General features: G+C 45.8%; 1 protein-coding gene across 1 annotated transcript; it reads right to left on the bottom strand.

The window, feature by feature from the left end:
* Positions 1–10,009: 10,009 nt before the first annotated feature.
* Positions 10,010–13,621, bottom strand: LOC125514974 (cyclin-dependent kinase A-2). Its single transcript, XM_048680376.1, has 8 exons — positions 13,461–13,621; positions 13,157–13,341; positions 12,922–13,039; positions 12,610–12,783; positions 11,641–11,804; positions 11,458–11,545; positions 11,223–11,276; positions 10,010–10,509 (listed from the first exon to the last, which is right to left on the bottom strand). The coding sequence occupies exons 1-8, from the start codon at positions 13,467–13,469 to the stop codon at positions 10,420–10,422; spliced, it is 882 nt and encodes a 293-aa protein (XP_048536333.1). The 5' UTR covers positions 13,470–13,621; the 3' UTR covers positions 10,010–10,419.
* Between the last annotated feature and the right edge of the window lie 797 nt (positions 13,622–14,418).

The following is a 14,418-nucleotide window of genomic DNA, read 5'->3' as shown; positions in this document are numbered from 1 at the left end:
CTGCTACTGCTTTCCTTGTGCTGCTGCCGCTGTTGGCCATGGCCGCCGTGGCTTGTGCCTCGTGCGTGCTAGCCATGGCAAGCACAGCCAAGGCCCGGGTGTGCCGCTGCCAATGGCCGACCCAATTAGTAGGTCTAATTAGTTTAGGCTAAATTAGATGTTAATTAGTCTAAGGCTATTAGAAGTGGACCCAGGCTAATTAATCTAATTAACTAGAATAGTTTAGTTGTTGTCTATGATGTGTGGCTCCCACCTCTAATTAATCTAGATTAATTAATCTGTTAAACTAAGACAATGACAATTGGGCCCCACTGTCACTATTCATCAGTGGACTAGTCAAACTTGACTGGGTCAACTGAGCCCTCCAGCCCCACATGTCATGCACACACACACATTCCTGGGTACACTCCTGTGTACCCATAGCCATTTTTTTATTTGGATTAAATTTAATTCCAGGATTTCAGAAATGTTTAAAACTTCATAAAATCATATAAAATAAACCATAAGTCGGATGAAAATACTTTGTACATGAAAGTTGCTCAGAACGACGAGACGAATCCGAATTCGCAGTCCGTTCGTTCACTACACGTCCCTAGCATAGTGAACCTGCAACTTTTCCCCTCCGGTTCATCTGTCCGAAAACGTGAAACATCAGGAATACTTTCCCGGATGTTTCCCCCCTTCGCCGGTATCACCTTCCACCGCGTTAGGGCATACCTAGCACCGCGCATTGCCACATTACGTTTTGTGTTACTTTGTTTGGTCTGTTATTTATTGTGTTCCCCCTCCGTTACTTCTTTCCGGTAGACCCCGAGACCGCTGCCAGTACCCCCGATCGACTACGGTGTTGACGACCCCTACTTGTCTGAGCAACCAGGCAAGCCCCCCCTTCGATCACCAGATATCGCCTACTCTTCTCTATACTGCTTGCATTAGAATAGTGTAGCATGTTACTGCTTTCCGTTATTCCTATCCTGATGCATAGCCTGTCGTTGCTACTACTGTTGTTACCATTACCTGCTATCCTACTGCTTAGTATAGGATGCTAGTGTTCCATCAGTGGCCCTACACTCTTGTCCGTCTGCCATGCTATACTACTGGGCCGTGATCACTTCGGGAGGTGATCACGGGCATATACTATATACTTTACACAGTTACATTACCTATGGTACTGTTCGGAGTTGGGGGCTGAAGGGGCAGGTGGCTCCATCCCGATAGAGGTGGGCCTGGGTTCCCGACGGCCCCCGACTGTTACTTTGTGGCGGAGCGACAGGGCAGGTTGAGACCACCTAGGAGAGAGGTGGGCCTGGCCCTGGTCGGTGTTCGCGGATACTTAACACGTTTAACGAGATCTTGGTATTTGATCTGAGTCTGGCTACTGGCCTATACGCACTAACCATCTACGTGGGGACAGTTATGGGCACTCCACGTCGTGGTATCAGCCGAAGCCTTCGTGACGTCAGCGACTGAGTGGCACGCGCCGGATTGGACCGTAAGCCTGCTCTTGTATTAAGGGGGCTAGTTCTGCTTCCGGCCGCGTACGCAACGTGCAAGTGTGCAATGGGCGATGGGCCCAGACCCCTGCGCCATAGGATTTAGACCGGCGTGCCGACCTCTCTGTTGTGCCTAGGTAGGGCTGCGACGTGTTGATCTTCCGAGGACGGGCATGACCCAGGAAAGTGTGTCCGGCCAAATGGGATCGAGCGTGTTGGGATATGTGGTGCACCCCTGCAGGGAAGTTAATCTATTCGAATAGCCGTGTCCCTCGGTAAAAGGACGACCCGGAGTTGTACCTTGACCTTATGACAACTAGAATCGGATACTTAATAAAACACACCCTTCCAAGTGCCAGATACAATCGGTGATCGCTCTCTCACAGGGCGACGAGGGGAGGATCATCGGTTAGGATTATGCTATGCGATGTTACTTGGTGAACTTACCATCTACTCTCTCCTTCTGCTGCAAGATGGAGGTTACCAGAAGCGTAGTCTTCGATAGGAGTAGCTATCCCCCTCTTATTCCGGCATTCTGCAGTTCAGTCCACATATGATACCCTTAATCCTTTTGATACCAATGCATACATATGTAGTGTAGCTCCTTGCTTGTGAGTACTTTGGATGAGTACTCACGGTTGCTTTTCTCTCCTTTTTCCCCTTTCCTATATCTGATTGCTGCAACCAGACGTTGGAGCCTAGGAGCCAGACGCCACCGTTGATGACAACTACTATTACTCGGGAGGTGCCTACTACTACGTGCAGCCCACTGACGATGATCAGGAGTAGTTTAGGTGGATCCCAGGCAGGAGGCCTGCGCCTCTTTCGATCTGTATCTCAGTTTGTGCTAGCCTTCTTAAGGCAAACTTGTTTAACTTATGTCTGTACTCAGATATTGTTGCTTCCGCTGACTCGTCTATGATCAAGCTCTTGTATTCGAGCCTTCGAGGCCCCTGGCTTGTAATATGATGCTTGTATGACTTATTTTATTTGTAGAGTTGTGTTGTGATATCTTCCTGTGAGTCCCTGATCTTGATCGTACACGTTTGCGTGTATGATTAGTGTACGATTGAATCGGGGGCGTCACAACAGCCACAACCACCTGAAGGTGACGAGGCTACTACAGGAACAATGTCACCTCTTGTTGCAGTGCATCAGTATCTCTCCACTAACAGTGCAAAAAGCACCTTACTGCGTAATTCTGGGTTGGTTGTCAAGGTAACCTCGTCCAAATCGCCTACTGAACAAAATCTTCCTGCTAGACAGAGTGATATATCTGTGCTCCAGACACAAGTCTAATCCCTAATGAATGTTGTTTAGGAAACAAGAATAGTGTTTGAGAAATGTCGTCAAGATATGTATGGTTTTGAAACCAGACTATCAGACATTTGCTTCGTTGTTCAAGAGCAATGGCGGAAAAAAGGTGGAGATCGTGCTGCTCCATCAGATTCTACAGCCTGAAACATTAGCACTCAGGTCAAATGATCTGTGCTTCTATACATCTGATGGTGCTTTTATCTGGAAGGACTGTAAACTTTATGCCAACAGGCCTTTTTTTGTATGGTTGGAATTTATTTTGTTGTGATAAACATTTATGATGTTGCCTTAGGCTGTAGTAATTACGACGCTATTTTTGTATAGTGTAGGTTTATCTTAGTAATGTATTCGGCCGAAAGCTTCGTAGGAGCCCAACATGCCAACACTCGTCAGGCCCATTACAATTGGGCTAAAAACGATTACGGGCCGAAATTGGCATGTAGCCCACTAAAAATATCTGGGCCTAAATCAGCATAAGCTTTCATATTTTTCTGGTACGCATGTGCCCATAGTGGGCCTTTAACAGGCCTAAACATAATTTGGGCCCTCAGTAAAAATAGGTCGTTTACATGTGTAAATATCTCGAGCCCATAAAAAACATGGGCCTTTAATAGACCGAAAGTGAGATTGGGCCCTGGTTGTGCCAAATAACCCACTGGACTTAGCAGGCCGAAATGGTGGCCCATTTACGATGCGGATCTTTAACAGGCCGAAATTCGGACGAGATTAGAATAGAATGAGGTCTAATGAGAAAGCACTACCCATATGCACATGAAACAAACACAAACATTTCACTCAATCAATCAAACAAGGGCATACAATCGATCTAACTATCGTTACCAAACTGCTCGGGCTATACTATTTACATGGTGGAATACTACTACTGATGTGGTGGTCTACTAAAAATATTCTTCGGTTGAAGACTCCATGATGTCTACTCCAGCTTCGTCTTCATAGTCATCATCGCTATTGTCGGGGTCCGAGTCGGTGTCGTCGATGATGATGTAGTCCTCCGGGCGAATCTCATTGGGTTCTTCGTCTTCTTCTCCTGGTGCGGGGTCTCCCAGGAATACTCCTAGCTTCATTGTTAGGTCGGCATTCTTATCCACTAGTACGACAATTTCCTCCTCATAATCTTCATGTGTAGCCTTGAGTTCTTCCTCCAGTTCCGTGATCCTAGTCATTGCCTTCTTCAAATCTATCATTCTTGCACACATCTGGTTCTCCTGGCGACGAATATGTTGGTTTAACTCCTGGATGAAAGCTGCAATTGATCTATCCTTCCTGGTGATGATCATCTCCCATTGCTCATCTCGGCGCCCACAAATCTGATGGATAGTATCCTTAAGCTCCTTCTGATAAACTTCTCCAATGGGTCCCATGGTGATGTGAGCTGTCATACTCTTTCCTAGACTCCAGGTTGGTGCATCGAAGGAAAATTCTATGGGCTTAGTGACTGGCGTGAATGTCCTTCCTGGAACTTGAACTTGAATCATCCATCGCTCCTCTTCTGGTAGAGTGGTGTTGTAAGTCCCGGTGAAGCTTGGTATTCCAATGTTCAGGTACCTAGTGACTTCCTTCAAGTGTCATCCAAAAGGTGCTTCTTCATCCGGTTGTGCAAACTTGTTTCTTGCGTCCGCCATTCTAAAGAGTAGAAAATGGAGAGGAGTCAGAAATGAGAAGAGAATAGTGATCTAGGGCTTTTAGCTTAGTGGTCGTGTCCTACACTCAGCGTGTGCTCTGATACCATCTTGTAGCGACCCGACCTCAAACGGTCAAGTCTCAGTGCTTCAGTGTCATCCCTGGATCGATAATGCTGACACACACATTACTCGAGGATTTATAACAGAGTAGCAATCACACACTTATTACATTGGATATCTCAAAAGAGAACTTATTACAATAAATATGGCTTAAGGCCATCTAATACGATAACAGTGGAAGGCTTGGAAGATAAAGTGAGTCCATCAACTCCAACAGCATAGCGAGCTGCACGGCAACGACCTAACGAACCTTACTCCTCGTCTGAAAAGTCTGCAACATAATACGTTGCAGCCCGAAAACGGGTCAGCACATGGAATATGCTGGCAAATATAACACAGTAGAGCAAGAACAGAATAATACTATCACTACATGCATATTTGGCTGGTGGAAAGCTCTATGGTTATAGTTTTGCGAAAAGCCAATTTTTCCCTACAACAAAGGAATAGATTTTATTTAACTATCATGGTAGTTGAAACATCATTGAGAAGGTTCCTCCAACTCAATCCCAATTAAAGTAATTAACAACCCAACAATATTATTTTAGAGTGATGAGATACTTATATACTCCAAGTACTAGATACTCAAGATGTCCATAACTGGGAACACGGCTAACCATGATTAGTTTATACACTCTGTAGAGGTTTGCGCACTTTTCCCCACAAGACTCGATCTCCTTCGTTGGATTTCTCGCACTACAGGGTGTTTGAGAAACGGATGACCGAGACACAGTCTTTCAGAAGCATTAACCCCTTACTCCGGGCAGACCATACCAACCTACATCCCTCTACCTGCTGATCCACCTCTTCGGGAGCTTCACGCAACTTACTCAACTATGCTAGAGCCCATAATAGCTTGTGGCTGCACACGGAAGTTCCTAGCATGAAAATATCTCAGTTCCCTTTGAGCCTGGGTGGCGGACCATAGGATTATCACACGGGTACTCCGGGATATCCTAGGACAACACTGGGTTCTCTAGGTGCCCAACAAACAATCCACCCAGATGTGTATTCAAGTTGCCACCTTAAGTTGAACCATTAATTAACAATCTCACATCTGTCATGGATTTCACTCACCCAAACCACGTCTATGAGCATAGCATAGCAACATAAGCAATTCGTAGAAGTAACTCCCAAGGGTTTGATAATAATAGGGCAATAGGTTCTACCTCATCAACTACTTCCCAACTCACATGTTAATCACAACCTAACCATGCAATGTTTGAGGATTGGAACTAATGCATAAAAACTGGGTGATAAAGGGATATGATCAAAGTGTTACTTACCTTGCTGATGATCCGCAAAACCTAGGGATTCATAGTAGCACGCTTCGCACTCCGAGTGTTCTATCGCAAACAAACAATAGCATACATAAGCAAACAAGCAAAGAAACACTGGTAAATCTCAAACAAGAAGATCTAACCAGAAAGTTCAACTTAAGAACTCCGGTTTGCGAAAAGAATCAAATCGAGCGAAGCAACGAAACTCAAACTGCGAAACAAACAAGATCGGTTTGCTAATCTGGACTAAGGTCAAATTTTACAGTAGCAAAAGCTTGTTCAAGTTGGTTAAACGGAAAAAGGGTTTTAAGACGAAGATCTAGGCGCTTGAATCACCTGATTCCAACAAACGAGCGAAAAAATAAACTAAAACAAAAATCTGATCAGAAATCGCGATTGAAAATAATCGCGGAAAATCCGAGAAAAAGAAAAGTGACGAACAGGCTAACGAACGAGCGTTCATTGTCTGCGGCTAACGAGTGAACTCCGTTCGTTAAAATGAACGTACGGACGAACGTCCGCAAAGTAACTAAACCGAAAAAAAACCGGCGAACCGATCTATCCAAAAAAACTAGGGTTTCTAAAAAACCGAATCGATTCTTTAAAAAAACGAATGGCGCTATACCTCCGGCGAGGTCCGGCGCGGCGGGCGGCTCCAGCGAGCGGTGGGGCAGTGCGGGGCGGCGGCGCGGGCAAGCGGCAGCGGCGGCGGCGGGGCGGCCCGGCTTGCGGCGGCGGGGTGGCTCGCGGCTCTAGGGGGTGTCGGGGGCGGCTTATAAGAGACGGGGGCGGCGACTTGGAGGAGGGGCAAGGCGCAGTGGAAACGGAGTCCCGGCCGGACTCCGGTTAGCGGCGGCGGCAGCGCGGTCTCCCGCTCGGAGACGGCGGCGGGGAAGCGGGCCGGCTCGACTGGGCTTCGGCCCAGTCGGGCGCTGCGCGTTTTTTTAAATAATTCTACCAAACTAAAAAAATCCTAGAAAATAAAATAAAAATCTAAAAATGCCAAAACAAATTTTCACCATCTAAATAAAATATTTAGAGCAAGATGAACATTTTCTTGGCCCTAAAATGCAACTTTGAAAAAACGTGCAATTTTTCTAATTCAAATAAAATAGCAATAAACTCCGAATGAAATCAAATATTTGATTTTAATATTTTCCCTCCAATATTTCATTTATTTTGAAGAAGTCATATTATCTCCTCTCATATATTTTAACATGAAATATTTTCGGAGAGAAAAATAATTAAAACCAAAAATCCTCGTTTCGATATTTGGTAAAACCCAAATATGAAAACAGGGAAATCCCCAACTCTCTCTGAGGGTCCTTGAGTTGCTTAGGATTTCGAGGATCGCAAAAAGAAATGCAGTAAAATATGATATGCATGGATGATCTATGTATAACATTCCAAATTGAAAATTTGGGATGTTACAAACCTACCCCCCTTAAGATGAATCTCGCCCTCGAGATTCGAGTTGGCTAGAGAATAGGTGTGGGTGGTCTTTGCGAAGATCATCATCTCATTCCCAGGTGGCTTCATCCTCGATATGGTGGCTCCACTGAACTTTGCAAAAATAACCTTGCTGCGGGTGACTCGGCTGGCAAATTCGAGAATCCTGACTGGCTTCTCCTCATAGGTCAAATCACTGTCCAACTGAATCGCCTCCAAGGGTACTGTATCTCTTAATGGTTTATCGGCCATCTCAGCATGACACTTCTTCAGCTGTGAAACATGAAATACATCATGAACTCCTGACAGTCCTTCGGGTAACTCCAACTTGTAGGCAACTTCTCCCATATGTTCCAAAATTCGATACGGTCCTACAAATCTCGGGACTAACTTTCCCTTAACTCCAAAACGTTTCACTCTTCGCAGGGGTGACACTCGCAGATATGCTCTATCTCCAATTTCACAGGTTATTTCCTTGCGTTTCGAATCTGCATAACTCTTCTGCCTGGACTGAGCTATCTTCAGTCTATCTCTGATCAACTTGACTTTCTCTTCAGACTCTTTGATCAAATTTGGTCTAAACAACTGTCGGTCTCCGACTTCATCCCACATCATTTTAAAAAACTAGGGTTTCTAAAAAAATGAATCATTTAAAAAAAACGGCGCTATACCTCCGGGGAGGTCCGGCGCGGCGGGCGGCTCCGGCGAGCGGCGGGGCAGCGCGGCAGCGAGGCGATGCGGCGCGGCTTGCGGCGGCGGGGTTGGCGGCTTGCGTCGGCAGGGTGGCTCGGGGCTCTAGGGGGGGGGCTTATAAGAGACGGGGGCGGCGACTTGGAGGAGGGGGCAAGGCGCGGGGGAAACGGAGTCCCGGCCGGACTCCGGTTCGCGGCGGCGGCGGCGCGGTCTCCCGCTCGGAGACGGCGGCGGGGAAGCGGGCCGGCTCAGCTGGGCTTCGGCCCAGTCGGGCGCTGCGCGTTTTTTTAATAATTCCGCCGAAACTAAAAAAATCCTAGAAAATAAAATAAAAAACTAAAAATTCCAAAACAAATTGTCACCGTTTAAATAAAATATTTAGAATAAGATGAACATTTTCTTAGGTCTAAAATGCAACTTTGAGAAAACATGTAATTTTTCTAATTCAAATAAAATAGCAATAAACTCCGAATGAAATCAAATATTTGATTTTAATATTTTCCCTCCAATATTTCATTTATTTTGAAGAAGTCATATTATCTCCTCTCATATATTTTAACATGAAATATTTTCGGAGAGAAGAATAATTAAAACCAAAAAATCCTCGTTTCGATATTTGGTAAAACCCAAATATGAAAATGGGGAAATCCCCAACTCTCTCCGAGGGTCCTTGAGTTGCTTAGGATTTCGAAGATCGCGAAATGAAATGCAGTAAAATATGATATGCATGGATGATCTATGTATAAATTCTAAATTGAAAATTTGAGATGTTACAACACCTATGAACACGCATATCCGAGCACATTGAAAGAATACAAAAATGAATCGATTGAAAACAGATTTTTCTTATCTTCTCCTCCTCCTTCTTCTTCTTCAAATACTTGTCATAACTTAACTCGAGATAGCTGTCCACACATGTCATGTGGTTGAATAAACTGCTACTTCCTCCGTCCCAAAATACTTATCATGGTTTTACTTAAAACGATAAATATTTTGGAATGAAGGAAGTATGTACTAAGCCTACCTCGGAACATGTGAAAAACTATACATATGTATACACTGATCGTATAATCCCAATGGGCAACTAGCCTCCGTTCCTGACGCCATTGATGTGCATTCCTCAATGTCTGGGCCCCCTTTCTCTTCCTCCTTTTATCAAGCTTGGGGTGATGGCGAAGGCAAGACAGGTTGTGGCCAGAACCATGGCCGGAGCAGGTCCAAGGCCATCGCCGCCGACGAGCGCAAGAAGAAGGCTAATGCAGGCGTCGGAGAGAAGGAGCCGAGCGAGGCGCTTGGGAAATGGTTTCCCTCCTCCACTCGCGGCCACAACCTGGAGGCCCTACAGGCCAAGAAGCCATTGTCGCCACAAGGAGTGCTACAATGGAGGATGCCGAGAAACAAGGCCGTCCCGGCATTGGTCGGGGACGAGCGCGTCGCGCACCAACAATTTTTCGGCCAACTTTATCATGGTGTGCGAGTGCCACCACGAGACGGCTCCGCATTTCGAGTTGTTCAGGTGCTTACTTCGGCAGCGCCTTGGAGGTGGTAATGATCGACGCAGAGCCCCTTGTCCTCTCCGATGGTGGTGAAGGCGAGGTTGGTGTTCTCCTCCGTCCTCAAAAACATTGAGATTGAGGTGCTAAGATCATACTCCATCCGTTCATCAATATAAGATGGTTTCCATATTTTAATATGGACTATATAAAGACTGAAATAAGTGAATACACTAAAACATCTCTGCATACACAGTTAGGACATCTTATATTTGTAAATGGAGTAGTTTTTAATAGCATGCTATCTCGGTGTCATAGCGTTTGGAGGGGCCTCACACTAAATGCATCGTGTACAACTTAGCGTCATCTAAACCGCTATGGCACCATTTAGCGTGTTATAACATCAATTTAGCGCCAAACATGGAATGTCATGGCCATTATTTAAAACTAGGTTAATATGCAAAAACGTGATGAGCAATCTTGACGTACAAGGGCGCCCACCGCGTAAGCTAAGTAGCAGCATGTAGTTGTCCACAACTGATTCCATTCATGATGATAATGATGTTTACCAAGTACAAGTAGTAGTACACTACCAAACATTGTCACATCATTTGGTAGTTCATGAAACACTGCAGCCCCTTGACCATCTGCCACTACTCCAAAATTCATCGTACATGCACAAGTCTGGTGCCGGCGTCGGTGTCCATATAAATATGGGGCAAAATCGCAATGCAGAGCTCCCAGAGCATCAGGATCATTTTTCAATTGGCTTGGACTACACGGAAGGGCGAATCCGGAGGCGCTTCCGTTCACATTTCTCTCTACACAGCCAGAGTCAGAAAGAATGGGAGAGAAAGGAGCACACAGTACATGATCCAGGAAGCTGTCGATCAGTCGACACGATCTTAATTTACAGAGGAGCAGGGCAAGTGATCTACGAGGATACGTCCAGATCCTTGAAGTACTCGTGCTCGAGGGCGGTTCGGGCGTTGATTCTTCTGGTTGGATCTAAGCAGAGCATTTTCTGCACGATGGTGTGGAGAGAAGTTAGCAAGCAAGGTTATGAATGCACATGAATAGAATCATATACTCATGGCAAAGAACAGAAAAGGTAGAAATGAAATAAATCTATCATAAGGAGCGTATATCATCAATGGTGTTATGTGGTATTATGCTCGTGATATAATCGCATCAAAGGAAGCACACATGTATACAATTCATGACTGCAAATGCAGCAATACAAATCATGCAAGAGCCATGATGAGAATGGACTTACTGCAATATCTACTCAAAAGGGGTCACATGCCTAGCAACCTAGATAAATTAGCAATGTGCATCCAAAGTGGCATTCTGGTAGCATATGCACCTACAATCTATAAATGTTTTTTTAACATGACAACTTCAGTTTGTACCAGACTAAGATTTTTTTTTTAGTATGTTTGTCTGAATTCATGTGGGAAGGGAAGCACAACTTAGAGCGCTGCTACATAGTCTCAAGACTGCAACAACAGGAATAAAATAAGCACAGACAAGATCACAGCAATAGAAGCAGAATCTACATTGTTCACCTTAGATTATTGAAATGCAATAAAAAATAAGGCATTGCAAACCCCTCATAAAAGATGCACCGTGTATCCACACACTAAGCAAAGTGAATGCAGATAGCAAGATAATAAGCACAAATGCACAATCCATGACACATTATGGAAACAAATAACATTTGATTGTGAAACTTACAGAGAGAAGATCAAGTCCCAAAGGTTCGAGTGTTGGAACCACAGTTGCAAGATCCTGCAGCAAACTCCTCGGGTTAGAAACAAAATCCCAGAGTAACAATCAGTATAATGTTGTATAATCACAGAGTTACAACTAATTCCATAGCAAGGAGAAACTACAAGGTCTGACCCCTAACGGCAACTTGATATTTTAACCCCTTTTTCACAAGAATAATGAGAGAACATTTATGACTTACCACGGATGGCCACTTGGGGAAAGCTGATTTGTAGTCAGGTAACGAAGAAACACCTGGCCAGGTTTCTTCATTAGGAGTGCCCATAATTCTGCATGAAAGTAAAAGATTTGGCAACCAAGATTAGCTGTTTCTTCAGATGCATGGAATAGCTTAAAGCAAGACCACACAATTTACAAGAAAAACCTGAAAATCTTGAAGAGTTCATCAATCTCAGAATCACCAGGAAATAGAGGTTTCTGATTCACCATTTCGGCGAAAATGCAACCAACCGACCACACATCAACAGGGGTAGAATACTGCCTCGCACCCAGAAGAATTTCTGGTGCTCTGTACCATAATGTCACCACCTATAAACATCATTCTGTTTAGATCAAAAAACAAAGGCAAAAGGCAGGAGCAAAATTGTAACATGGGAACAGCTCATTAATATGATCATATGAATACGCTCAAACTAAATTAAGCTTGGAGCTATGCTTGCCTACAATTTGAAAATTTTCATAAAACAGAAACTTCATGTTTCATTCTCTTTTGCCCATAGTAACAAACACTGTATGTTCTGGGAATGTAGCAAATTGTTCTGTACCTTTCCTAGATTATCTTGCCTTTTGTCACGTGATCCGTCATACAGGAGAGTACAGCTAAATTGGCAAGGTAGCACTACGACAAGAGACTAGCAAAATCATCCACCGTTGATTATGGAAACACTTGATAAAGGCTAAAGAGGAAGGCGATAAGCGAACAGTCTTAAGATGTAGTACCAAACAACAGTGAACACTAATAGGAGACGTCAACCTCTCTTTTGTTTGGGAATGGGAGATATCAACCTCAGTTTGCAACAAGACATAGTACATAGTTATCTCTTTTCTATGAAGACATGCACACTTTGATAGCCAAATGAGACAGATAGTAGTACGTACGCCAGCAATAGTGTGCACACGTGGTCTACTGAATTCAAGTACAGAATGCATTTCAGACTTGAAATGAAGGAGGTATTGATAGGTATCACTGTAAGTCTGTAACTAATTAAAATTAAGTGCATTCTGCCCCTGACAAAAGCATAGCAGAACAATTTTCCAACTGCCATCTCCCAGATACATGCAACTTAAATCACAATGTACCAGACCGACGACATGTCGGTGCTGCAAAACGTACCTCATGAGTAAATGTCCGGACAGGAATGCCAAACGCCCTGGCCAATCCGAAGTCAGCAAGCTTCAATGAATTGGTGCGGCGATCTATCAGCAGGTTCTGGGGCTTGAGATCCCTGTGAAGCACACGGTGCGAGTGGCAGTAGGCGATGCCGCGCAGGATCTGGTAGAGGAAAGACTGCACGCAGGGCACAAAACAGCATCACATTTCACATTTCCACATGATAGCAGCCAAATGGAGCTACTGTCAGTAAGCAGTAACCGACAGTCGGCAATCTAAGTAGTGAAGGAAATCAAAGGGGGTGGCGGCTGTGACCTTGACTATGTGGTGGTTCTTGAAGTCCGCGGAGGAGTCCATGTGCTTCTTGAGGTCGAGGTCGAGGTACTCGAAGACGAGGTATATGCACTTCTCGTTGTGCACCACGTCCTGCAGCCTGCGCGGCAGCAGCCAAAGGGGTCAGCCGGTCCATGCATTCGGCAGCGGCCAAATCCAGCCCAAACCCTGACGCCGGGGAGGAGATACGAGACGGGACGGGGGAGGGGAGGGGTACCTGACGATGTTCCGGTGCTGCATCTCCTTGAGGAGGGAGATCTCGCGGATGGCGGTGGAGGGGACGCCCTCGTCCTCCTGCTCCAGCCGGATCTTCTTGAGCGCGATCGTCTCGTTGGTGTAGCGGTCCTTGGCCTTGTACACCACCCCGTACGTGCCCTCCCCGATCTTCTCCACCTTCTCGTACTGCGCTCAACGCAAACACAAGCTGACATTACGGCCGGCGCCGGCACGGACGGGGGCAGGGAGGCACACAGGGGAGGGGAGGGAGCGGCGCGGCGATCGGACGGGCCGGGCGGGCTCACCTGGTCCATGGCGCGGCGATCCGCGCGGCGCGGGGCGGATCGGAGCGGGGCGGCGGCGGCGGCGGCGGGGAGGAGTGGGGTGGGGGGAGGGAGGGGGAGGGAGGGCAGTGTGTGGTGGTGGACTCGGGAGTTGGGTTGGGTTTGTGGTGTCGTGTGTGCGGCGTCGTCGCTGTCAGAAATTAAATCGCTCGCGCGTTCGTTCGTGATGCCCTCCGGTCCGGCTCTGGCCTGCCAGGTCAGAATGTCATGGACCGCCCGTGCACGAAATGAATTCTTTGGTTTGGCATCTTTGGTTGCACATTATGATTCTATATTTCTATTCCACCACTACGTTTTGGCGACCACAATCGAGTTTTGTGGCGCATTCCACTGATTTTTAAAGTTTGCTTTCTAGTGTTTGCTCATAAATTCGTTATATAACCGCATTGATTTGGTTTGGTTTGGTTGTTGATATTGATAACAGTATGGGGAAAACAAATTGTTTCACGCACCGTGAACCGGAAGAAAACCGCAACGTTTGAAACGAAGCACCAGGTTGTACAGGTAGATTTGGGCTATCTATGGTCCATCATTGCGCTCGATGCTTATTTATAAATTTCTTTTGTTCCCTTGCGAGGGATCAACCATCGTTTCTATAGGAATCTCTCTTCCAGGAGCTTCAAACGCATCAAATTTATAAATTCACATACGAAATCAATAAACATATTGGCTGAATAGTACTGAATCTTTTTTCCCAGCATACACAATTCGGCACAAATGTATTTTGGAAAGTCGATTTCATATCTGCGCATGGCACGAGCAAAGGCCACGGTCCACGGTCCACGGAACACCATCATCAGCGGCAGTGGTACGCCGAGTCCACGGAAGCTGTCAAGCGCGAGCGGGAGACGGGGAATGGGAGCGCAAATTGCCGCTCTCTCTTTTCGGGCGCGGGCGAAGAGCGGGAAGGACGCCCATT

The sequence above is a fragment of the Triticum urartu genome, chromosome 6 (assembly GCF_003073215.2).
Source record: "Triticum urartu cultivar G1812 chromosome 6, Tu2.1, whole genome shotgun sequence".
NCBI classification, from domain to species: domain Eukaryota; kingdom Viridiplantae; phylum Streptophyta; class Magnoliopsida; order Poales; family Poaceae; genus Triticum; species Triticum urartu.
The sequence above is the reverse complement of the archived record's forward strand: the minus strand, read 5'-3'. Positions and strand labels throughout refer to the sequence as shown.